Source organism: Amblyomma americanum, chromosome 3, assembly GCF_052857255.1.
Source record: "Amblyomma americanum isolate KBUSLIRL-KWMA chromosome 3, ASM5285725v1, whole genome shotgun sequence".
In the NCBI taxonomy this organism is placed as follows: domain Eukaryota; kingdom Metazoa; phylum Arthropoda; class Arachnida; order Ixodida; family Ixodidae; genus Amblyomma; species Amblyomma americanum.
The window spans coordinates 98,434,406-98,459,267 of record NC_135499.1 but is presented as its reverse complement, the minus strand read 5'-3'; the positions used below and the strand labels follow the sequence as shown (position 1 = coordinate 98,459,267).

Here is a 24,862-nt window from a genome sequence, read left to right as displayed (position 1 = left end):
TGGCTCCTACTTGCCAATGCGCGTTTCAGAACGCTATGAAGCGTAAGCTCTTACAGGCTTCGGCTTTGGAAAACGGCGGCTTTAAACTTTGTAATTGTAGCGTGTGCACACGAAATAGCGTTAAGAGTTTTTTTTTTTTTTCACTGGCCGCTGAAGGTTTAGAGAAAGGAATCCTAGGTATGTTCTTGTATGCATTGCGTCCGCGATAGAATACTTGAAACACGAGTCATAAATTAAAATATACGCATGTTTCGGGACGCTTCCTCCGTTTTGTGCAGCCTTTCGCATTCGGAGCAGTTGCAAAAAAACCATAACTTTGGATGCAATTTCTTCGTACACTTGTACGCAGCACCTCGAACCTACCGGACCGCAACCTGTCAACAAACGACGCGAAGCAGGTGAGTTGTGAAGAGCTGCGATACTCGCACGTGGTCTCCTTGGAATTTCGTCCTTGGGGTCCTGGTCCCGCCTTGTCCTTCAAAGTGAAATGAGTGCTTAAAGAAGCGCAAAACCTGCGCGAGTGCAAAACGACTATGGAGCGGCTGGGCACTCCGGCCAAAGCGTACCGTTGAAATGCCCCACCCACATTTCAAATAAAGACTTCATTTCGCCACTCCCATGCTGCTTTGGATTTCATGTATCGCCACCAGGTGTGATACAGGCGAAACGAAAGGGTGCGGTTCATGTATGCCAACGTTGATCTCACTATTTCCGGAATTGATGAAAGGGTCCATTTCTGAAACTCCAGCTCCCGGATCTGATCAAACTGTTTCATACCTGTGCCAGAGTTAGCTTTTATGCTCGGATGTGGATTCCGTCGAAAACAGTTGCCAGCGACATTAGCCTTGAAAAAGCTTGCGAAGAGCAACTGGAAGTAGGGGAGCCAAAGAACCATGCTATAAATTTGTCGAACTAAAAATCATTTGCCTTGCACCATTTACAAAGAAAGAAACATTAAGAAAACATGCTTTTATAAGCTGAAGTGACGAGGTTTATTAAAAATTATATCTTGATTTCTCTAACATTAAAGAAAATCAATATTCGGGCTCCTCTCGATAACTTTCTGTTGCTGCCGTCAGTTTGCAGATCTTTTATAGCTGCGCTATTCCTACGCTATATCATTTGCGTGGCTCGGAAAAAGTGCATAATATTTTCTCGGTTGATAAAATGCGCCGCTGTGGATGTTTTCATCCAGCACACGCATTTCTTGAATGAAGAGATGATCACGAGACTGAATAAAAGAGGACTGCCTTCAACACCGACAGCCGCTCTCTTCAGGAATTGTTTCTCAGATACAGGTATTAGACCGAGAACCAAATTTGATTTCTGTTTCATATAGTCAATACAACATTATGGATTCTTTTATACATCATTGCGCTCATCTGTATGTCTATGTGTGACAATTTCATTAACTGAGTTGGAAGCCCTTTCTTGGAGAACGTGAATACATAATAAACGTCAAGCTGTTTTCGTTTATTACTTCAGTAAGTATTCGGTTACCTCTGATTTTGTCCCGTAATAAATGGTACAAGGTCGATGCGCTTTGGAAAGCGACTCATTGCCCAATCACAGTGCCTAAGTGACGTTCGTAGCCCCACTATCCTGCGTTGGAACCTCGAAGAAAGCCAACAAAACAAAAGGGGCGTTAGATTATATTGCACTGCAGACGTCTTGATAATCACTGTTATTTCTGTCTTACCTTATTTTAACGGTATTAGCCAGGAGCATGTGTTGACACCGCCTTTCCGGAAGAGCCCCGCGGTGCACCTGTGTTATAAGCGGAGCAGATAAAAAGATCCTGCCTACAGGAGCAGACGAGCATTTTAATGTGTTGCATTTTATGCCGGTGCATTTTCATGGAGAATTAGAGCGTCTCGTTGGATCGAAGCACCTGGCGGTTTATTAGAGAAAGAAAAGTTGAGCTAGGGCCTCGGGAGAACGGGTTGTTGGAGCGCTTGCTTCCCCAAACGAAAGACATGCATGGACTGACATTTGACGATGCCTCCGAACATGGCCGCATACAAAGTAAACAAATGTTCTCTAAGATCATAAACATTAGGGCGGAAGTCTTATTACGGTTGCCAACTGCCGCAACGCAAAATCGCGGTGATAAGTTGTTGCTTCTTCCACAATGATGAGGCTGTGTCCTGTTCCCTTGTGGCAACGCGTGTGCTGAAGGGCAATGCATGCCTCCTGAACCTACTTGACAACGAAAGCATGCAAAAATGAATAAAGACGGGCTAACAACCTTCGCGTCATCTCTTTTAGGTTGTATTCCACACTTTTGTTTGGTGGGCTACCGCTTAAGCGAGCGCTGCCGGGCGAAAATGTTGCAAACTGCCGCCTGAAAATGTGCGACACACAGGGCTTTGAGGACTGAGTACCCTCAAAGTACAGCATACACTCAACAGTTACTTTGGATAAGGATACTCCGACTCATTTTTGAAAGCGATAAATAAAGTAATGAACATAATGACCCAAAATATATTATCGAAGCTGCAGAATATTCGATACTGTCTATGCCTGGTTGTGTGTCTGTTCTGCTGCGTACTTAATGTACCAAGCGCCAAAAATATGTGCGCCGTTGTCTGTTCCTCGCTGCAACTTGGCCATGTTGCTGTTCCGCGGTAAAGGGTTCCCAGTGTTGCAAATGGTTTGCAAGCCCCAAGGGTAGCGTTGGCCTGGCGGCCTGGGGCAAAGCTGGAAACATCCGAAGGTCCCGGCAAAGGATGAGTCGACTGGCAACAGAACAACTTGTTTATTCTGGCATCGCAAAAGAGCAGCCGGTCAGGGCCACCACGTTACTCGAAGGAAGAAATCGAAGTCCCTCTCTGGCGTCCTGGGCAGCGGCTTTTATACCTTCGGAGTCGAGGGCAAGGAGGAACGGCTTGGGATGAGTCGCCCGTTACGGCGACGCTCGTTCATGTTCAGACGTGACGGGCGCGTCCGGCGGGCCGGCGCCGGTCAGACCTCCTCGCCTCCCAGTTGGGGAGCTCCTCTCCCCGGCTGCCGCGCTTTGACAAGCGTGGGCACCAACATGCACACACACACACACACGCACACACGACGACACGTGGCATTGAAACCTGCCTGGACGCGCTTGGCGGGAGGCGTTACGGCAGCACTGAACGGGTCCAAATGACCGCCGCTTTGAACGAAGCCCCGGCGTCCGTTGCATCCGCGCCGGCTATACAGCGCGTCGCAGGCGAAACGTAACACCAGTCATCGCAATTCCGCTTAACATTTCAAGCAACCTTTTTCTGGAAAGAGTGTTCGTCTTGCAGTCTGATTTGCTGCTGTTGAACTTGTGTGAGCATTAACCTCTGAATTACCCTCCAGTACTGCCGTATCATAATGATAAGGAAAAAAATAAAATCTAAATTGTTGTATCATCAGTTCGCGTTAAATTGGTTATGCTGTACCACGTTAGGACCAACAAACTGCTGGGGCGAATCTCTCGACAAGCCTACAGCGGCGAAACTGAAATATCTCCTTACCCTAAGCTCACCAGCGGGTGCTTAGACATGAACGGTTCGTCCGGTCGCCGGCGTTCTTCGCTAAGCTGAAGGGCTGTTGAATCATTTCCGACAAGATATTTCCATTTCCATATTTTCATCAGTAAGGCGTACACATTAGAGTAGGCAATTCAAATACCTCAAACACCATTTATTTTTAATTACTCTCTTGCGTAGACAGTAAATATATACACTTAAAATAAACAAATAAGAGCAACAACCACAAATACAGAAGACGACAGTGTCAACGCAGAGAATCAAACATCACTGTTTTATAATCACCTTGTGTGTCTCTCTGATTATGAACATGCTGAAAATTATTGGGAGTCCACGACAGTTGAATAATACCCCTTACCTTCCCGCTTAAATAGTACCTTTACGAAAATCATGAGGCACATGCTATTCGTCAGCGGCAGCTACAGCAGCAGAACCGCGATCCAAGTCCAGATTTCATCAAAGATTCATAGAGGTATCTAACATTTTCTTGGAATAGAAAAGGAATATACAAACTGTTGAATTGTAAATGCGAAGCACTGCTGTATTTCCATGATCTCAGAAGAACCAGCACAGAAAGGACAACGGACAAGAATCAAGGAGGGCGACACGGACAGAAGCACTGAACATTCAACATTATTTCGCAAAAATTATTTCAACGTATTTATGCAATATCCTGTCAGAGGCAATGACGCACAAGCAGAGCAAAGCAATCTATTGATAGGACAATGACTCAGGATTTTAATGAAGTGGCAGTGGCAACAAGCAAGCAATAACCAAATCGGCTCCTTAGTATCAAGTATCAAGGAAAGAAAAGAAATAAACGAATAAAAATGAATGTGAAGATGAATCGCCAACAAAGAACACGCCATAAACAAACAGAGATAAAAACGCGGTCTTGTAAGCCAAAACCGATAAAAACAATAACAGGCATAAAAGTTTAACGAGTGAAAAGGCTAAAAAGTTACACGGCAAAAAGATAAAAACCAAGATATACAAACAGATCAACTATATGATATGTTCAAAGGTGATCAAAGTTCTAAAAAACCGTACACAGCGGGAGGGTTGCGAAGCTAATGCTTCGAATTTTGTGTCAGATAATAATTTTTCCGAAATAAAGTTAAAAGTTCAGCGCTTCTGTCCGTGTCGCCCCCCTTGTTTCTTCCGTAGTGCTTTTTGTGCTGTTTCTTCTGAGATCATGGCTTACCAACAAGCCCAACAATAAGTTTTTGCTGTAATTCCATGTAGCTCAGGTCGAAAATGTTGCGACAGATTTAGTGTCACACGTAAAGAGGACGCAACAGATTTGCCTTTTAGCTTCGACTTCTAAAAGGTCGTCTATACAGGAACGGTTCGAGGCACCCCTGCCGGAGTTTTTGACTGGGATTAATTTCCCGCTTTTCCAGAAGTTGTACTCTGAAGCAGTGAAAGAGCTTACGCTAAACGACCGTGGTATTCAGAGTCTCCACTTTGTTGGCACCAACTTTGGCCACTGTGCACAACAGCCTGTTTAGCATTATGCTTGAACCTGTCCATCAGAAGCCAGAAGAAAAGATAATATACGCGTTTAACATTTTTTTTTTAAAAATCGTTTTTTAGTGCGACTCGCTGAAAACTGGTTTTAGTTATTGCAATAAAACAAACGCTTTTGTGCGTCCACGCTTTCCTTCCATCCGAGCTTTAAGTACTGGTTTGTTCACTTACATCGATGCGGTTGTGATGCAATCAACCATGAGATGGAAGATTTTCTGCCCGAGTTTCTGTCTGGACTGGACAGTCCTTCAGTTAATAATAACTGGTTGAGTTCTAGCAACAAGATCACGGAGCTAGCGAACAAATATATACTTCTGATGACCATTCGTGCCAGTCACCAGAAGACGTGGTTCACATACGGATCGAAACGGTTGGAATGAAAGAAAAAGCGAATTTTTCGAGCGGCAAAATAAACCAAAGCACCTGAGCTTGAAACAGATATTATGTAGCTGAGGACACCTACTATATTGCTATTCGAGAAGCTAAACAATCATTCGTTAATCTTGAAGTGCCTTAAATCCTTAACAATGACCCCAAAAAATTCGGGAAAATAATAAACCCTTCGCACACCCATGTTGTTATCCTTACCGACAAAGTGCGAGAGGCCAGTGGCGCTCGACGGGCTGAAACATTTAATGTTGCCATTTCCTCCATTTTTATTGATGAAATTGGTACCTTACCACCTTCACTGCGTAATACTGTACTTCCCCCTTTATTCTGTCTATCCTTCTTTTATGATGGTATTTTGTCTATAACAGAGAATATGAAGCTCTCGTCATAAGCTGGAATTGAAGAAATCAATTCAAGACTGTTGAAAAACACTAATTTCATCAGTGTTAAATACCCCTCATTGTAGTTCAAACAATCCCTTGCTACAGGAAGCCTACCGGATGGCTGGAAAGTGGAGAAAGTCGTTCCAGTGCACAAGTCAGGAGACAAGCAATCTCTCCTCAATTATGACCCCATTGAACAGTCTTGATAGTAACAAGTTTTTTCTTCCTTCACAGCATGGACTCCGCAAGGGCTTTTCTTGTGAAACATAGCTCGCGCTTTGCGTTCATGATCTGCATGATAATCTTGATCGTAATATGCAAACTGATGCTATTTTCTTAGATTTTGCAAAAGCCCTTCACGCCGTGCCTCACGCACGTTTGCTACTAAAGCAAGGGCAGCTAAGTTTACATCCTAACATTCTTGCTATGATCAAGGAATTTCTAAAAACCCGCTCCCAGTTTGTTTCTCTTGACAACCAAAATTCTACCTTCCTCGCAGTAACATCAGGCATCCCACAATGTTCTGTCCTTGGTCCACGGCTGTTTCAAGTCTGTATTAACGATTTACCAACGCATCTAGCAGGTAACGTTCGCATGTTTGCCGACGAATTTTTCATCTATCGCACAATAACCAAAATATCCCATCAAGCAGCTCTTCAAAATGATATTAACCATGTTCATCGCTGGTGCTACCAATGGCTCATAAAGCTAAATGCTAACAAATGTAAACTTGTCTCTTTCCATCGCCGCCAGCAGCGTTTCGTTTTTATCTACGCTGTCTTCAATTTTGCTATCGAACTTGTACATTGTTATAGATAGCTTGGCGTAACCTTAAACAGTGATCTTTCCTGGTGCACTGATATCACTAACGTCATAGCATCAGTAAACCTATCTCTTGGATTTGTGCAACGTCACCTACGTCATGCTCCACCGCACATGAAGCTAGTGGCCTAGAAGTCGCTCGTCCGGTCAAGGCTAGAAAATGCATCTCCTATCTGGCACCCGCATCAAACTTATCCAGCTAACGCCCTTGAAGCTTTTAAAAATCGCGCTGCAAGCTTCATTCACTGCGACTACGCTTTCAATACCAGCGTAACAGCATTAAAACTTCAGTTCGAACTTTTGAACCATAGCACTCGTCGTGAACTAGCAAGCCTTTTTTTGCATGGAAACAGCGCAACAGACGGGACCAAGAAAGGAAGACACAAACACACGGGGGCTGTGTGTGCAGCGCCCGTGTGTGTGTCTTCCTTTCTTGGTTCCGTCTGCTGCGCTGTTTCCATGCAAAGAATGTATCAACTATGCCCGGCTTAATCCTTTGTTAGAGCTAGCCTTTGCATGTTCCGTAAGATATTTCACAGTTTTATTAATCATCAGCCATACCTACAGCACCACTTCACGCCGATCCCACCGCCATATGCAGCCATTTTTTGTTGCTCGGTCGCTCACTAGAACCGCTACGTTTACTGGCTCTTTTCCACGAACAGCTAGCTGCCATCTGGGTCGATCTTCCAGACATCATTGCTGCCATCACCTGCCCATCGACGTTTGCGACGAGTGTTCCTCCTCCCATTCAATAACTGTAATTTCACCCATGGTATGAAGCCCACACAATATTTAATACCCTGGAAGTTACTCCCAGTTACTGACACGCTACTAAACTGTAAGTGTTTCTCTCAGTCATGTGTTGAGCGGAGTTTGGTAATTGCCAGCTTTTAATTCCATTCGAACACTATTTCCGAGAAGGGAACTTATGCAGATAGTAAATTGGGAATGTGTCCTGCTTGCAAATAACGCGTTTCACAACTGTACGGAGGGTAAGGATATGCTGCATTGGACGTTGGTACACTGCGGCTTTGTACTTTCTAAACATAGTGTGTGTACTCGCCTAAGTTGCCGCCGCAGGTTTAGACCGAGCGTACCTTAGACTACGCTTTATGCATTGGGTAGGCGGTAGAGTACCAGGAATACAAGTCACGTAATCAAAACGGCTGCATGTTTCAGGATGCTTAAACCATATTGTGCAGCCTCTCGCAGCAGGAGCAGTTGCAACGAGATTGCGGCTGCGTACGAAGTATCTTCGCACAACAGTCCGGAGCAACTCGATGGTACCTGGCCTCAAGTGGACCGCAAACGACTCGAGGAAAGTAGCTCTGAATAGCTGCGGTACTCACACGTGGTCTCCTTGGAATTTCGTCGTTTGGGTCCGAGTCTCGCATGGTCGTTCAACGTGAAATGAGTGCTTCACGAAGTGTAATAGGTAAGCGGGTGCAAAATGACTATGCAGCGGCAGGGCACTCGGGCAAAAGCGAACCGTTCGAATGGGCCACCGTCGTGGCATTTCAGATGGCCAAGCCCACGCTTCTTTGCATTTTGTGTGTCGCCGCCTAGTGGGATCCACATGAACCGAAGGGTTGCGCTGCATTTGTGCGAACCTTAATCGCACTATTTCAGAAATTGACCAAAGGACCCTTCTCTCAAAATCCAGGACCCCGGTTCGTTCAGAGTTTTATATTAGTTGTTTTCATCCCGTTGCCAAAGTTAGTTTCAGGGCTTCACATGAGACGTCAATTTCGTCTGCAACTACATGCCAACAACATTAGCCTTGAAAGTGCTAGTGAAGCGCTACCACAACACACTACGCCAATGGGTCATGGTTTACATTCGCTACACGGAAAGTCTTTGCCCTTGCACCTGCCACCGAAAAAAATAGAAAACTTTAAAGTGAACTACTTTTATAAGAAGAAGTGACGTGGTTTATTGAAAACCACATTTTGATTTCTTCAATAATAATGAAAGCCGATTTTCAGGCCACTCCTAAACAACTAGCCGCACATTGCTGGCGTGACTTTCTAGGTCTTCTTTTCATAGCTGCGGTATTCCCACGCTGCTTTATATACGTGAATGGGGACAAGTGCAGATTTAGTTCCTTGATAAAATGTGCTGCATGCGATGCTTTCTTCCAGCACACGCATTCCTTGAGCACATTTCTAGGCATGATACGTAAGAAAAACTGCCTTCAATATGTTTAGCCGACCCCATTAGGAATTATATTCCTGAGAAAGTTATAAGTTACGAACCCGATATACTCGATACTATATGAAGGTTTCTATTCATGGATTATGAATCATTACCAAGGTGAGAAATCTGATATAGAACTTGACTAGATAACATTAAACTCGAAGCTGTTCTTAATTCTTTACGTTCGTTGGTGTAGAATTCAGTCGGCTGCCGCTGCCTTTATCCGGTACGAAATGGTGCAAGCTCCATGCACTTTGGAAGATCAGTTATTTCCCAAGCACAGTGATTAACAGACGTTTGAAGCTGAACTTCCTACGTTCAATGTTTAAAAAGGCCAAGGAAAAGAAAAGGGTTATTTGTTTTATTTCGTCGAAGAAACCTCGATAATCTTTTTTCCACGTTATATTTTCTTGATTATATTCGGTAACAGGTCGTGTTGGAACCGCCTCTTCGGAAGAGCCTCGCGATGCGGCCGTGTATCAGCGAAGCTGAAAAAAGAAGCCCGCCATCAGGACCTGTTGAACACGTTGATGTGTTGCGTTTAATGACGGTGCATTTTTGTAATATTTATAGTGAAGCACTGCTGCTCCGGATCGAGGATCCCGCGAAGCAAATTTGCACTAGCGCCTGTTGAGAATGGCTTGTTCTGCCCTATCGCAGTGGGTGTTGCCCTTTAACATGTGGTTCAACGCAAAAACGCCGCTATGCATGGTGCACAATTGAACAGCTTTTCTCCAGCTCGTGTTGGGCCATCCTTCGTAACGTGTGAAGAGGAGGCTCAGGAGCAGAGTTGCCGGGCTAACAGCAGCAGCTCCCGTGGTTTGTCTACTGGCGACGGCCAGTCTGATACTCTTCAGATGATAAGGATGGCATTTGCTAGTTTTATTAACTCATCTGCCATCCCCGTCTTCTTCCGTTAGGTATTTGTAATGCAACGCTCCTTGCATTCTAAATCCGAAGCGTTCGAGCAGGTGCCTGTCCAAGCATCGTCGAGTCTGCTCCTTCCTTCCGATAGCTCAACCCATACATTACCCGACAGATGCTCTGCGCAGACCCCTCATGCATATGTTCGATGATCCGAGCTGGAAAAACTAATTTCGTTTATTGGTGAGACGAAGTTGCTAAGATGTTTTTGAGACTGAAAGCTAATCGACATGTCTTCACCCTGGTTGAATGCCGGACTGTAAATGAGGAGCGTAGTTGTACTACGAGGGGACAAATTTCGATGACAAAGCACATGCATTGTGGGCAAAACTTCTTCAGCTTGCTTGCGACCAGTATTCAGGATGCAGAAAAGTTGCTCAACACCGTCAACTTATATTAGAGAGTTTATGACGATACGTTGTGGAGAAACATTGCCTCTCTTCATGGGTGCCATGGTTTTGTTTGATTTGCGATACGTGGCACTCCAGGCCAAAAGAAACGTAAGTTGAACGACCATGATGCTCGCAGTTACCACATTATTGGTGTAGACGTCATTAGCCATGAAAACGAGACTCTGAAGAAAACCGAATCAATTGATGCAGAGTGTAATCCTAAAAAAAACGGGTGTTATAAATTATGAGTTGGTAGCGATGCTCTTTAGTGATGGAAAGCTGCAAATGTCTCCCACTGCGATTTAGGCAGTAAAAATTTGTTCTCAAACACAGATGTTGACTTAATTATACAAAAATAATGCATGTTGACTAAGAGAGGATGGTTATTCGTGGCGAGTCTCAACCCACTTGTCAGTATCATCATCCTCATCACATATCGTTTTAACCTATGAGGAATTCTCTGCCAGTGTACGCAGATGTGCTGTTCGAGGCCTTTGAGTACTGGAACCTAAGAATGATCGCGCAAGGTACAGCAAAGGCCCTCTGCACTTGCATGTCTCCTCAACATTGGCTTTTGCAGACGCCTTTAGACCAGTCGCAAGTGGACACATGTTACACATGAAGGGCCTTTCATCATGCGCCACCTTTTGACGAGTTGGTACCTCGGCTCAAGCGGTGCATAGGGCCACATGTCGCACCTATAAGGTCTCTTTCGACTGTGGCGACGCATATGTTTCTCAATCACTTTTCGCCCAAAATTACAGTGTGCAGTCGAAGAAATTCAGTGGTTCTTCTTGTGTGTGAAATTCAATGTGTCTCGTGACATCGGTACGATTCGGAGATAGCAGTGGCAAAGAAAGCCGACAAAACGAGGACGGCGTCCTTATTGACGCGGTAAGGCTCTTGGATCTGTGAAGCATCCAGGGCGCTATCGATTGGCGATGAGCGTCGCTGAATTTATTGTCCGGGCTGAGCTCTAATATTTGCAGAAGGCGGAGCGTAGAGTCGAGTCGGCGAGTCGGGTCAATTCAATCCCATATCACAGTGGCTTGACCACTGACGACTCTCACATTTAAGGGATCTTGACCTCTTGCTTGCCAAATGAACTAAGGCCCTTTTATATTGTGTTAAATGTTTTGGCTTTCGTATTGGTTTCTGCACCTTCTATTTTTAACGTATAAAGCTGGCAGTAAAAAAAATGAGGCCACCGCTACCACGAACTCATCCTTCCTAAAATGTGGGTCATTATTCTAGAGCATGGAATATGGAGATGTAGCTAACTCCTGATTAATACCGGGTATTTTTATAGCACGCGTGTTATACAGCTGATTTATTTTATTATGCTTCTGCAGCTGTATTTCACAATCCTTAAATCATAGACGACGGGTGTATGCCAGATTTCGCGCAAGGAATGTGACTGAGCTGTATGTGTATTGAAGCACTGTGCTTGTCAGCCGACGCTGCGAAATCGCTCCAACATTCTGAAACTCAATCGCTCCCGTCACCATGCCGGCACTGTTTTCTTTCTTCGCCATCATCACTTGAGTATGCTTTCCTTTTTCCGCCGAGCATCCTGGTAGAATAAATCACTGCCCCGTGCGACGCCGGTTGCGCAATGTCCTGACGATGATCGCTCGTCTTAGCATGAGAGCGTTGCTTCAGATGCAGACAGTGTGAAAAATTATACTTGCAACAAAAAATTAAGCCGCATTTATTCATTGCCCGCTGCATATGCGTCTTGCCATCATACACGTTTCGAAAAAACGTCCAGTATATATTGCCGCCGGCTCTCGCTGCTGAGCACCCCGATGCTATTAAGCCTTTTTGAAGAGAGCACCCTTGGCCTCCTCTTTGATAGAAAGCTCCTTTGTAGGGAGTCCACTTTTTATGTAAATTAGAAGAAAACGGCGTCCTTTCCGGATATTTTTTTAATAATTCAAGGTTACGGTACGCAAGCAATTATTAACCTTCTCCCGACGCTACAACGCCAGAGAGCACGATGAACAGATAATACTAAATAAAGGGAACACCAAGGCTGTAGAACAATGCGGAGTGCTAGGTGAAGCCGGGAAAGATGAGGTGACGAGTGTGCGTGGGGGAGGGGGTATAAAAGCGGGCGCTTGATTGTTTTTGACTGCTTACCCACTCCGACTGATTCCATTGGGATCGAGCAAATGGACGGGTGTGGGTAGGGGACGAAAAGATATAGGCTGCTACTTGGCCGCCTATTTGCTTTTCAGAAAATCGGTTGTAAGGGCCCGCTTCTTTTTTCTTTATATTTTTCTCGTTGTTTGCTTCGACATTTCCAGTTTGTCTTACAAGCCGGAGCTACTGTGCATTTATATCGATCGGCTTGTTCGCTATTTATGTGTGTGAAAGTTTTTCCCTTAGAATTGTTATAAAAAAATGATCGGGCTCAATTGCGCCACGCACCAGATTACTCGATATGTTGAGCTGCTGCTCTGCCCAGACCATGATTCGTTTTAATTCAATTGTCCAAGCGGCCAAGTCCAATGTCATGTGCTTATAAGTTACGTTCCAAATAAACGCACTCTGCAAGCTTGCAGAATATACATACCATGATCATGAAAGCTTTCTTTGCGATTTCTATAACGGTTGATCACCTTGATTACAACAAAAGGGGACGAACTGACAATTTGCACGCGTTCATGTTCACTCTCAACGCAAGGGTCGACCATTTTTCCGCCGCTTTCCTTTCCTTGATTAGAGCCTCCTCAGCACATTGCACCTGCTGCACTCGTCAATGTTACACATGCATGCGCCCAGCGATGTGGAAAAAGTTGCCGATGCTCAGTGACTTCGAAGATTCAATTATTTTTTTTTTTGTGAAGCGAAAGTTATTGCCCCAGGGCATCAATGATGGGTGAAGGTGTGAAGAATGCTGTAGTAGAAATTAAATGAATGGAAAAAGGTTAGCTCATTTGATGAAGTCCAGTATAGAACGATGGTACGGTCCCTGCGTCCAGGCAAGGTATGACGAATGGTTGCTTGGTGAAAGACCTGCTACCATCAGGTGCCGGATCCTTGTAGGCTTGAGAGCGGGGCAGTCCTACAGTAAGTGATTAATGTTGGCCTCAATGTCCTTGTGTTTACATATCGGACACCTTGGCCGAGGAGACAATTCCCGAGCCGGATCCTCCTAAGTGCAACATCCTCTACACGGGTAAGACCACGGGGGAACCGCGGTTAAAATTATTCGAACAAAAGCTTATATACGTCTCACGTCAGGGAAGATCAGAGGGCATTGCTGAAAAAAGGCATGCGATGAACGAGGCCGGTCCGACAAGTATATTTCGCGCAGTAATGCCATTTTTTTGCACATGCGAAATAATGTTTCCTTCGAGAGACAAGAAATTCTAACCACGCTCGGCGGCGGCACAAAGATGCACGTCTCCTCCGTAGCGACTAATCAAACGTTTCATCTGGTTCAACATGAGGAGCACCAAATGTTTCATGCGTTGTTCGTTAACTCACCGCATGTGGTACGCAATAAATGTACCGGATAGATCGTGGTGGACGCTTGAAAAACAGCGATTGAAGTCAAGATTCCATCAAAGTGTCAAAGAAGTTGCTAACATTTTCTTGGATTGGGAAAGGAACATATAAAATGTTGAATTTTAAATGCGAAGCACTGACGCAAATCTAAGTAGCTCTGGTCGTAAATGTTGTGGCATCTTTAGTGCGACACGTAAACAGGACGCAACGGATTTGCCTTTCACCTGCGGTTTATAAAATGTCCTCATTGAAGGCACGGTTTGAGGCACCATTGCTGGTGTAATTGGCTGGGATAAAATTTCAAATTTTGCGACAAGTCGCACTCTTAAGAAATGAAAGAGCTTATGCTGAACGCCCATGTTATTCGCAGGCTTCATTTTTTTGGTCTCGAGTTTTGCCACAATGCACACCACCTTGCTGTTCGGCAAAAAAACCGTAGCACTTGATGCGCTATGTGTGCTGCTAAAATAACACGTATTACTAAGACTTCAGTGACTTGAACCTACAAAACTAGCTTCGGCCGCCTCATGGTAAGAAGTTTGCTAAAAAATGGCGATATAAACAGTACATATGATCTGTTACATATCGCATGTGTATGTAACCTAATATATCTCGTTGGTCCGCAAACAACAGGTAAATATTTCTGTCGAGGGGCATATGCCACTGTTCAGCGTCATTACCACACGCCAGTACTTATAAAGAATTCAATCCCAGTGTCCGCAGATGTGGTGTTTGAGGCTGTCAGTGCTTGAACACACGAATGAACATAGAGTACAGTGAAAGCCCTCAGCTGTTCGATGCGTACACATGTGACGGTCATAATTCCCTTTCTTTATCGCCCGATAGGAACACACTTTACATTTGTAGGGTTTTTCTCCTTTGTGCGTACGCATGTGCTCAGCTAGGGTGCGACGTGTGGCCGCTGCATAAAGGCACTTGTCACACTTTTGGGGTCTTTCGCCCGGTTGCCTACGCTTGTGCTCATCTAGCCTGCTACGTGCAGCCACTACAAAGGGGCACTGGTCGCACTTGTATCTTTTCTCCCGAGCGTGACATGACATGTGCATTTCAAGGTCGTGGGTCGTCTGAAACGCCGTTGTGCACAGGGAGCATTCAAATTTCGTTATTGCGTCGTGCCATTCGATGTGTCTCAAAACTTCGTCATAATTCGTAGAAGTGTATGGACAGAACACGCATATGAACGGCTTTCCTCTTAAGTCAGGACTCAGATACCCGACAGAATTTTCTTCATTGGTAGCCAGTAAAGGTCCCAGGTGTTCCCAATTTGTGTAGGTTACATTTCTCAGCTCAGTGGTCGACGGCAATGGTAGAACAGAATTAACAGGAATGTCCACGGGACTGGATACAGCCTCTGGAAGGAAAGTTGATAACAAGAGTACGCTAGGGAAAATCTGATATTCTCGTTCCTCCGCGTTCGGCCACATTTTCCAGCAACGGTTCACAAATGCCGCACCATTTGGAACATTGCACTAAAGCAAACTGATGTAAATAACAAACAGTACATGAACAATGAGGAAATTCACCACATCGACCGACAACCACTCAAACTAGCAGAAGACTTCTCAAGCGAGGAATTTGAACCTCAAGCCCTAGTGTGCGCACAATCACAGCTGCAGTTTGTGCTGGCTTTCTTGAAAATGAAGCTTTGATAGCACTCGGAAGTGGCCACCAGTTTTCGCCACCATGTGCAAAAAGAAAACACGATGTCTGCGGCGGTGTCCGATGTTTGGGCCCTATTTGAAGCTCTGTGCAGGACATATGCCATCACAACGCGCTAATACTGTTTTGTGGCCACTCTTAGCTTTTTAGGCCGCACACTTGTTACAGTGCTTCGAAGCACACAAGTATTCTTTTGCTTATGGGGCTTACGTTCGGAAGCAACTAGAGTAATGAGGAACGCCGTTGTGGAGGGCTTCGGATATTGCGATCGCAAAGGTTTCTTTAACGTGCACTGACATCGCGCAATCCAAGGGCCCCCATTATTCCTGACCCGTCGAAATGAGACCACCGCCGTCGAGATGGAAGCCTCAGCCGATCACCGTAACTACGTTGAAACCACGGCGGCGTACTTAAGAGAAAGGCACTCGCAATTCGGTCTACTAAATCGCTTCGTATTTCAGATCACAACTTCCTATTTAAATATTGTAATCAGCATAGTATATGAGCAGATTAATATGCATAAGAACATCATAAAAACTAATGGACGTCCGGAATTCGTATGAAAAGCGACGAATATACAAGAGGACGAAATGGTTTTAAGCGGGGCATGTAATGCGATGGAAAGGTAACTGCTTCTCCTTAAGGGCAACAGGGTGCATTCTAACCGAAGGAAACGGGCACAGGGGGCGGCAGTAATTTAGGCGAACGGATCAGATTAAAAATCTTGCAGGCATAGGGTGGCCGCAGTTATCCATAGGGTTAATTTGGCAAGCACGGGAGAGGCTGTATCCTGCAGTTGGCGCAGACGGGCTAATTGTGCTGATAACTACGCAAGCACAAAAAAAAAACACGGGCAGTCAAGGCCCATATAAAAGCAAACGTGCACACTGTCACTATGAGTGATGTCCAGAAAAATACAATGTATGAGTAGATTCAAAAACTATACAAATTACCACCAATCATACAAGGGAAATTAAAGACAAAAGAGTACACAAAGAATACAACTGATAAATCCGAGCTCGAAATAAACATCCACTTATTATCTATTATCCTTAATATTCACTTATTATAAACATCCAACTAACAGTGGGTGTGCAAGCTAAAGGGCAAACGTAAGTTTTCTGCGTAAACAGGACAATTAAATTTAATGTATTCTCGCAACGTATTTTGAAGAAACAACTTTTCTTAAGTTTGTGTTTTGTCGGCAAATGCAGGCCTCAATCGCGAACATAAGTGAGAATGGGGTTGCTGGTTCAATTTAGCTGGATGAACGTACATGTCTGACCTGTAATTTTCGCAAAAATCGGATATGACCACAAAAAATATTTCATCACTGGCCGTCATTTCGGATCAGTGAAACTCTCTATTAAAATCGTTTTTTTTTAGAGAAATGAAGGAATAACTGTATCACATACCTTATTGCATACCCGAACCCCGCCGTAAACGAAGGCGATAAAGTGGAGAGTGAAAGAGGAAATGAAGGAAGAGGTGCCTTAGTGGAGGGCTCTGGAATAAATGCCACTACTTGAGGACTTAGGCTTGCACTGACATCGGCTGCATGTTGGGTACAACCAATTCTCTAGGCTAGAAAAGGGGCATGAGATCTGCCTCCAGCCCTCCAACTTCTCCTCACCGTTCGTCACTTGGCGGTCGCAGTCCGGCTCATACTGCATGACGTTTCTATTATTACACGTGGGGCTAACTATTCCGGTAAAGGGCGCTTGGTTACGTACGGCACCAGTGCGTATGTTGGAATTCGGCGATGATCCGTTGTCTCCAGGTTATGCCCTGCGGACACCTGCAGACAATCGAAATCACACCAGCAAGATACACCATCAATCTCTCACATGTAGACTGCACACTCTCCAGTTTTTCACAGTAGTGCCGGTTGTAAATCCTGTTAGAAATGTTTTTCAGAAAACGAACACAGTCTTATGAAGGATATACGAACAGAGATAAAAAATTAGTAAGCACCTGCATAGGTAATTAGAACCTGCTCTGCTAATCTGATTTTGTCTTTGGATACCATTACTGCCGTTCTCTTTCTGAAAGCTCAAAAGCTTTAGCATTAGTTTAGAGACAGATTTTTTTTCCCTGCTGATTTATTATAGAGGCCGTTTTCCAACTTAAATCTGCACTGCGCCGATAAAGAACGGCCCACTTTAATGTATCGCCGGAACGCAGTCCTGTTCCAGAGCCTTCCTCCACAAATATGTAATAAAAATGTATGTAGTTAGCACGAACGCTAATCTCGGGAAAGGAGTACTTCCGTAGAGACGTTAGGGATGAGACAACGGTGGATAAGAAAAAGCAGGAGGAGCTTGTAAAAGCCGGCTCTTCTCGCGAGTAGATTTCACAAGACTGCTGCCGTCCTTTGCTTGTGTTTTCTAACCAGTTCAATTGCTGCTTCTTGGCTTGAAACAAAATGCAATATTTCGCTTCCATTTCGCCAACAGCCACTGTTATATTCTGCGTATTATTATACACGATCTCTTTGTGTTGAACGGCGCACAACATTTTCAATCAAATTGGAGATTTAGAAAATAAACGAAATAGATTTTCTTTTGCTCCAACTTTAATACAGATATTAGTTCCGGCAGAATAAATTGCTAAAGGATCAGGACGAAGAAGTGAATTTGCTCCGAATTGCTGCCCCAAATAAATTTCCCTACAATGCGTTCAACTATGATTTGTTTGCAAGCTAACTACATGACTGGAAAAAATTTTGCAAAGATCAATCATCATTTGTTACTGAACTAACCGGAAATGAATGATCATGTGCTCTCATGCCTTACCGAAATAGGGCAGACGGAACAGAGGTCAAGTCTGGTTGTTACGACCTGTCATAAGAGTGCACACTCAGAGAATAAAAATGCCGCCGCTGGAACAAATACTTAAAGGTTATGCTGATTGAGAATTTTTTGTGGCGTAAGGCCTTTGTGGCCAATCATCGCCATGGCACCCGGTTTTTTTCTTTGCACTCAAGGTGGGGTCAAAGGATTATTTCCCAAGCATTTCAAGCTAAAGAAGCCGGGCATCAGGCAGGCGAATGCTTGTGCCCGTTCTATCAGCAATAGGTATCCTGCGGCATTGGGGACCCATTGGGGGTCCCCGGCCAGCGCAAATGTATTGATATTAGCCATTTTCATGCGACCTGTTCATCGTCAGTTATAAATTATTTCTGCTATCAAGTGCCTCATTTCTGATGTCCTTCACTGCGCATATCACCGACTTTCGGTGCCGATTAGATTTTCAATGTTTCTAAATTTCGGCTAACTATTTATTAGATAGGAGAAATTATGAATATTTTGTATAACTTATATATGGGCCACGCCGGTTTACTGAAGATCTATTGGGGCCGACCTAGGTTTTTTTTTTTTGCAGCAGCAGCAGCTGGAAGAAGACGAAAAAATAAAAAAAAACTACGTGACTGTACACTTGTCAAGCCCCGCTATAGCGTTCCACCCGTGTCTTGAAATAAGTGTACGCGCTGACTGTGTCGAAATAAGCAGCCGATATACCATAAGCACCGGCATCAAAGTGTTTCCGCACCTTCGTCAGGAACAGTGATAACGCGTGATTTCGACTCTGATAAGAAATAAATAGCAAACCGAAAAATATGAGCCCAGGAAATTCAAGATGGGCAGAAAGGGGCGCTCATTATGTCGTCCTTGCACTTTCTGCGATCGTGATTTACGCTGTTCAAATTTATAACTTGAAGAATCAACCTCTGCGGCGAAAATTATTTGAAGCGCACCTAAAGCCGGTTGAAACGTGGATTTTATTCGGCCTTCCAAAATACAAAAAAGAAAACGAAAGGCGAAGGTTAAATAGTGAAGTGAAGTTAGTCAAGGCTGCCATAGTAATTTTCGATTGTTGTGTATAGCTCTGAGCAAATTTTCGAAGTCGGTGGCCCTTATTGCTAGCATATCTGGATATTAGGGGAGCCTATGACAACGTTACTCAGGAGCATTTGTGGGACATATTGGGCACATTGGATGTGAAAAATGGAGTAATTAATCTTTTAAAAGATATATATAGAGGTAACAGAGTGCTCATAAAATGGGAAAAAAATGTATCAGGGCCTGTAGAGATACAGCGGGGGCTTAGACAAGGATGTCCTCTGTCCCCTTTGTTGTTCATGTTGTACCTGCAAGGTTTGGAGGCCAAGCTAGAGGGGAGCGGACTAGGTTTCAACCTATCTTTTTTCAAGCAAGGGGAATTGATTAAACAGACATTACCGGGACTAATATATGCGGACGATATAGTGATAATGGCTGACAACAAGGAAGACCTGCAGAAGTTGTTAGACATATGCAGTACAGAGGGAGATAGATTAGGCTTCAAGTATAGTAAGGAAAAATCTGCAGTCATGACATTTAATGAAGAGGGCGGCGAGCATAGAATACAGGAGTTCGTGCTAAAGGTAGTGAATGAGTACAAGTATCTTGGGGTGTGGATAAATAACAGTGTTGAGTATCTGACAGAGCATGAAAAATATGTAATGAATAAAGCTAGTAGGAATGCAGCTGTCATGAAAAATAGGGCACTGTGGAATTACAATAGGTATGAGGTGGTAAGAGGGATCTGGAAAGGGGTGATGGTCCCTAGCCTGACCTTCGGGAATGCGGTCCTGTGTATGAGGCCAGATGTTCAAGCAAGGCTGGAAATTAGGCAACGGGGAGTAGGGAGGTTAGCTTTGGGAGCACATGGCAATACACCAAATCAGGGGGTACAGGGTGATATGGGATGGGCGTCTTTCGAGAGCAGAGAGGCTAGCAGTAAGATAGCATTTGAGGAACGATTGAGAAGGATGGAGGAAAAGCGGTGGGCTAGGAAAGTTTTCAGATACCTGTATATAAAGAATGTTGACACGAAATGGAGAAAGCGAACTAGAAAATTGACAAGCAAATATCTGGACAGCAGTAAGGGGGCAAATCAGCAATTATCGGTTAAGAAAAAGGTTAAAGGAACAGAGAGAGCTTTGTGGAAAACAGGGATGCTGACGAAATCGGCACTAGAAACATACCGGACCTTTAAACAGGAAATTGTCAAAGAAAATATCTATGATAATTGTAGGGGAAGTTCTTTGTTGTTTGAGGCCAGGACTGGAGTTTTGCGGACTAAGAAGTATAGAGTCAGGTACCAGGAGATAAACACTTTGTGCATTGCGTGCGGAGAGGAGGAGGAAACGGCTGAACACTTGATACTTTTCTGTAAAGGGCTTCACCCTACAGTGGAAGGCAGCGGAGCTGACTTACCCAAGGCATTGGGGTTTAGGGATAGTGAAGGGAAAGTGGATTTTAAGATGTTAGAAGTAACCAAGCGAAGGTTATCTGATTGGTGGCTAAAAGCAAGACAGGAGTAAAATTTCACAAGACATGGCTAGGTGGCTTGAGCCACCGCCCGATGTAAAGGGTTCAGCCGTATCCATCCATCCATCCATCGGTCAGCACAAATGATTAGTTAATTGAAATCTTAGTTGGGAAGGTTACAATACTGTAGCGCAGAGTTCACGCGATTGATTTCGTATTTTGAAAGCTTCCTGAAATTTCTGTGAACAAAAAACCAGAAAGTTCTTTCCCATCTTAAATATTGAATTGATCGGTCCGCAAACACTTCTACAATTTCAATAAACAAACTTGGGCATAAAGAAAATACGGTTGGACTTTGTTATAACGATGTTGAAGGGGACCAGAGGTTCCTTCGTTATAACGAGGGTTTGCAGATATTCCAAGAGAGTCGTCTTTCTATCCTCGCACATGTATTATAAGGTAATGATACGACCAGGCGGGACTTAAAATTATCTTGGATTGCATAAGTGGAAGGAAAACCATAACCAGAGACGGCGTATCTCATTTTCTAACACCAGTTCTAGTTACCTGTTAACACGGCGCATTTTGTACCGGGGTCCTAACTGTCTCAACATTTATTCGTACACCGCTAAGCTGTCACGCTTTTGCTGAATCACTTGGCTTTGGATCTGTCAATGTTAGCAGCACACCGGGTGTTTACGTACCCATGAACACCTGGCTCCTCTAATCTTGGTTTGTTTCAGTACAATTTAGGTAAAAGACACGTCTGCATAGCATAAAATTTACACCTGTCCATCCGCAGCCTTACGGAAAAACATGCACGTTTATCAAAGGGGAATAAATTTCGTCGCTTGATGCCGATCACTGAACACCAGCGTCAGTAAATGTAACACAAACAAACGTTTATTTTTTTACTTTCACACCTTGAAACAATGCTGTTTTCAGGTAGTCATTGATCACTTATGTTCGAGTGACTAGTACACTACAAAAATGTAGGTGATCTCTTCAATCCGTTTTTTGTACAGGACTTAAATTTTTCAGCTTTTAATTCTGGTCGCACACTATTCCCGAAAGATGAAACGATGCAGACAGGAAATTGCTCATGAGTCCCACTTTCAAATTAAGCGCTTCACAATAGTGGGCGAGCTTTTACTAGTTTGTACATTGGCACAGGGCGGTTTGAACTGTCTATTATTAGCGTGCGCACGTGAAAAAGCGTTAACTTTTTTCTTTCACTTGCCACTGCAGGTTCAAAGAGTGCACGCTTAGGAATCAGCTTGCATGCATAGGATTAGCGGCAGAATACTTCGAACCCGATTCAGAATATCAAACGGGCCGAATTTTTCAGAAGGGTTCCACCGTTTTGTGCAGTCTTTGTCAGGAGCTGCTGCACAGAAATCGTAACTGCGGATGAAATTTCTTGGCACACCAGTACGGAGCAAAAATAATGTAGTCGGCAGCAAGTGGAACACAAACGACGCGAAGGATGTGAGCTGTGAATAGCTGCTGTACTCACACGTGGGCTCCTCAAAATTTCTTCCTTCGTGTCCTGATCCCGCCTGGTCCTTAAACGACAAATGAGCGCTGCACGACACGTAAAAGCTGCGCGAGTCCGTAATGGCTATCGAGCGGCTGGACATTGCTCCAAAAGTGAACGGTTCGAATGCGCCACCCTCCTGACATCGCAAGGTCACGGCCATGCTGCGTTGCATTCCATGTGTCGCCACCTAGTGCGGTCTATGTGAACCGAAAGGCGGCGCTGCATGTATGTCAATTGAGGTTTATCGACACTGTGGGAAAAGTAGATTTTAAGCGGGTAGAAGTACCCAAGCGAAGGTTATCCGAATGGTGGCTGAAATCGAGACAAGAGTAAAATTTCACAAGTCATGGCAAGCTGGCTTGAACCACCGCCCGATATAAAGGGTTCAGCCTTATCCATCCATCCATTCATCTTCTGAATCGCACTATTTCCGAAATTGAACAATGGAACCATCTCTGAAAACCCAACGCGTCAGAGTGTTCAAAAGACGTACATTAGCTGCGTCCGTATTGTTAGCAAGGTTAGTTTCCATGCTGAGACGCGAATTCTGTCGAAAACTAGTTGACATCAACATTAGCGTTGAAAATCCTAGTGAAGGGCAATTCAGAGTTGCTTGCCGATTGGGCTATGCTGTAAATTTTTTTGAAGGAAAAAGCCAGTTGCGTTGGAACTTCCACAGAAAAAAACTAAACTTTAAGGCGAATCTCTTTCATAAGCTAGAGTGATGTGGTGTATTGAAACTATTATGTTGATTTCTTCAACATTAATGGAAACCAATTTTCGGGCAACTATTAAACAACTAGCTTCATGTTACTAGAGTGAGTGTGATTTCTTTTCATATCTGTGGTATTCTCGGGCTGTATCTTCTGAATGCCTCATGACAAGCGCAGATTAAGCTCTTTCTTGATGAACTGCGAGGCTTGCGATACTTTTGTGTAGCACACGTATACGTTGCGTGTAATCCTGAGCACAATACTACAGAAAAACTGCTTTCAATACCATCAGCCGATCTCATAAAAAATTGTATTCCTGAAAATGACATCAGCTGCTAACCAAAGGATACTCGATACTGTAGCGTGGATGTATTTTTACCTAATTGAAGTGAACGATATTAATATCACTGGTAACATCGTTACGTAAGTGCGAGACTGAGAGAGATCCTGCCTTCATACCATTAAACGCAAAGCTGCTCATAATTATGTTCATGTCTTGCTGCAGCATTTAGACCGCTGCCTCTGCGTTTGTTCTCTACGTAATGGTAGAAGCTAATGCGGATCGAAAAGCCAGTTATTTCATAAACACAGGGATTAACGAACGTTTGAAGCTGAACTTCTTGCGTTCGAAGTGGGAAGATATCCAACAAAAACAAAAGAGGTGTTAGTTTTCAATATACTAAAAGAACCTTGATGATCTTTTCTATTTGAATGTTACCTTTTCTACACTAAATTATGTAACAGCACGTATTGAAACCACTGTTCCAGAAGAGGCACGCGATACGGCCGCGTATCAGCGAAGCTGACAATAAGAGCCCGACAGCAGGAGCTGTCGAGCACGTGGACCTGTTGCCTTTCTTGATGGTGCAATTTCCAAAAGAATTAGAATGAAAGAATCCTTAGTCGAATTGAGTATAGTGCGAAGTAAAGCTGCACTAGTGCCTCAAGAGAATAGCTTGTACTTCAGCACTATCGCAGTGGGTTTCCACTTTAACATGTAGTTCAACGCAAAAAGAGGCCACTATGTACTGGGCGCATTTTTACAGCTTTTTTCGCGCGTGAGTTCGGCCATTCTTCGTAACGTCTCAAAAGGAGGCTGAGGAGACAGAGTTGCCAGGCGAGCAGCTGCAGGTTCTTTGCTGTTCTGCTGGCGACCGCCAGTCTGCTACTCTCCAGGTGATAAGGGTGGCCTCTGCTATTTGTATTATCTCCTTTGCTATGCCCGTTTTCTTCCGGCTGCTTCATGGAATGCAATGCAATAGCCTTGGCCTCCGCACACACAGCGACAGTAATCTTTGCGAACAGCTTTTCCGAATTACATACATTCAGTGTCCGTGTCCTCTCGCGTACTTCTCTTACAAATTACACTTTCAGGGGCAGCAGAGGTTAATCAAAGCTGACAAGTTACCACTGAGGAGAGCTAGAGAGGGATGACTAACTATGATGTCGGACGTCCCTCAGTGTTCCTCAGTGGTGTCTTAACGCTTGGAACTTGAGAACTGCACAATGTTGCCTCTTCCTGCAGATACTTTTATCGCTGGCCAAACGTCGTCTGCGGGAACCGGCGGTCGTCTTTGCTCCCAAAACGACTAAAAACTGCTTAGGCTAGAGCAACAGCTCAGGCACGCCTCCATTTAAGCTGCGAACGTTCACCTATTATTCTTGCAATGCTGCTGTCGATAAGAGCACATTTTTGTTTTGTGGGCATCTGTAGTAGTCTGGCACGCTTTCAACGATCATGTGAACACCTCATACCGAGTGATAAGATACCGTCGTCAATCAAGCATCATGGCGGCAACTTTCACGGCTCCGTGTACTAACGTTAGTGTCCTCTGAGGGTTTTACCGTATATGGCACGGCAGCCCATGTCTCGATGAAAGTCAGTTCGTGTTTGCGCACGAAAACTTAAATACGGCGGAGTCTTGGACTGCAGAGAGATCCTCAGT

At 44.3% G+C, this 24,862-nt stretch overlaps 1 protein-coding gene across 1 annotated transcript in view; it reads left to right on the top strand.

Moving 5' to 3' along the window:
• Positions 1–282: 282 nt before the first annotated feature.
• The window catches only part of LOC144123924 (G2/mitotic-specific cyclin-B3-like), an 84,187-nt gene continuing 59,607 nt past the window's right edge, over positions 283–24,862 (top strand). The window contains exon 1 of the mRNA XM_077656636.1: positions 283–398. Coding sequence (XP_077512762.1) covers positions 321–398 — 78 coding nt within the window. The 5' untranslated portion in view covers positions 283–320. The remainder of the gene's footprint in view (positions 399–24,862) is intronic.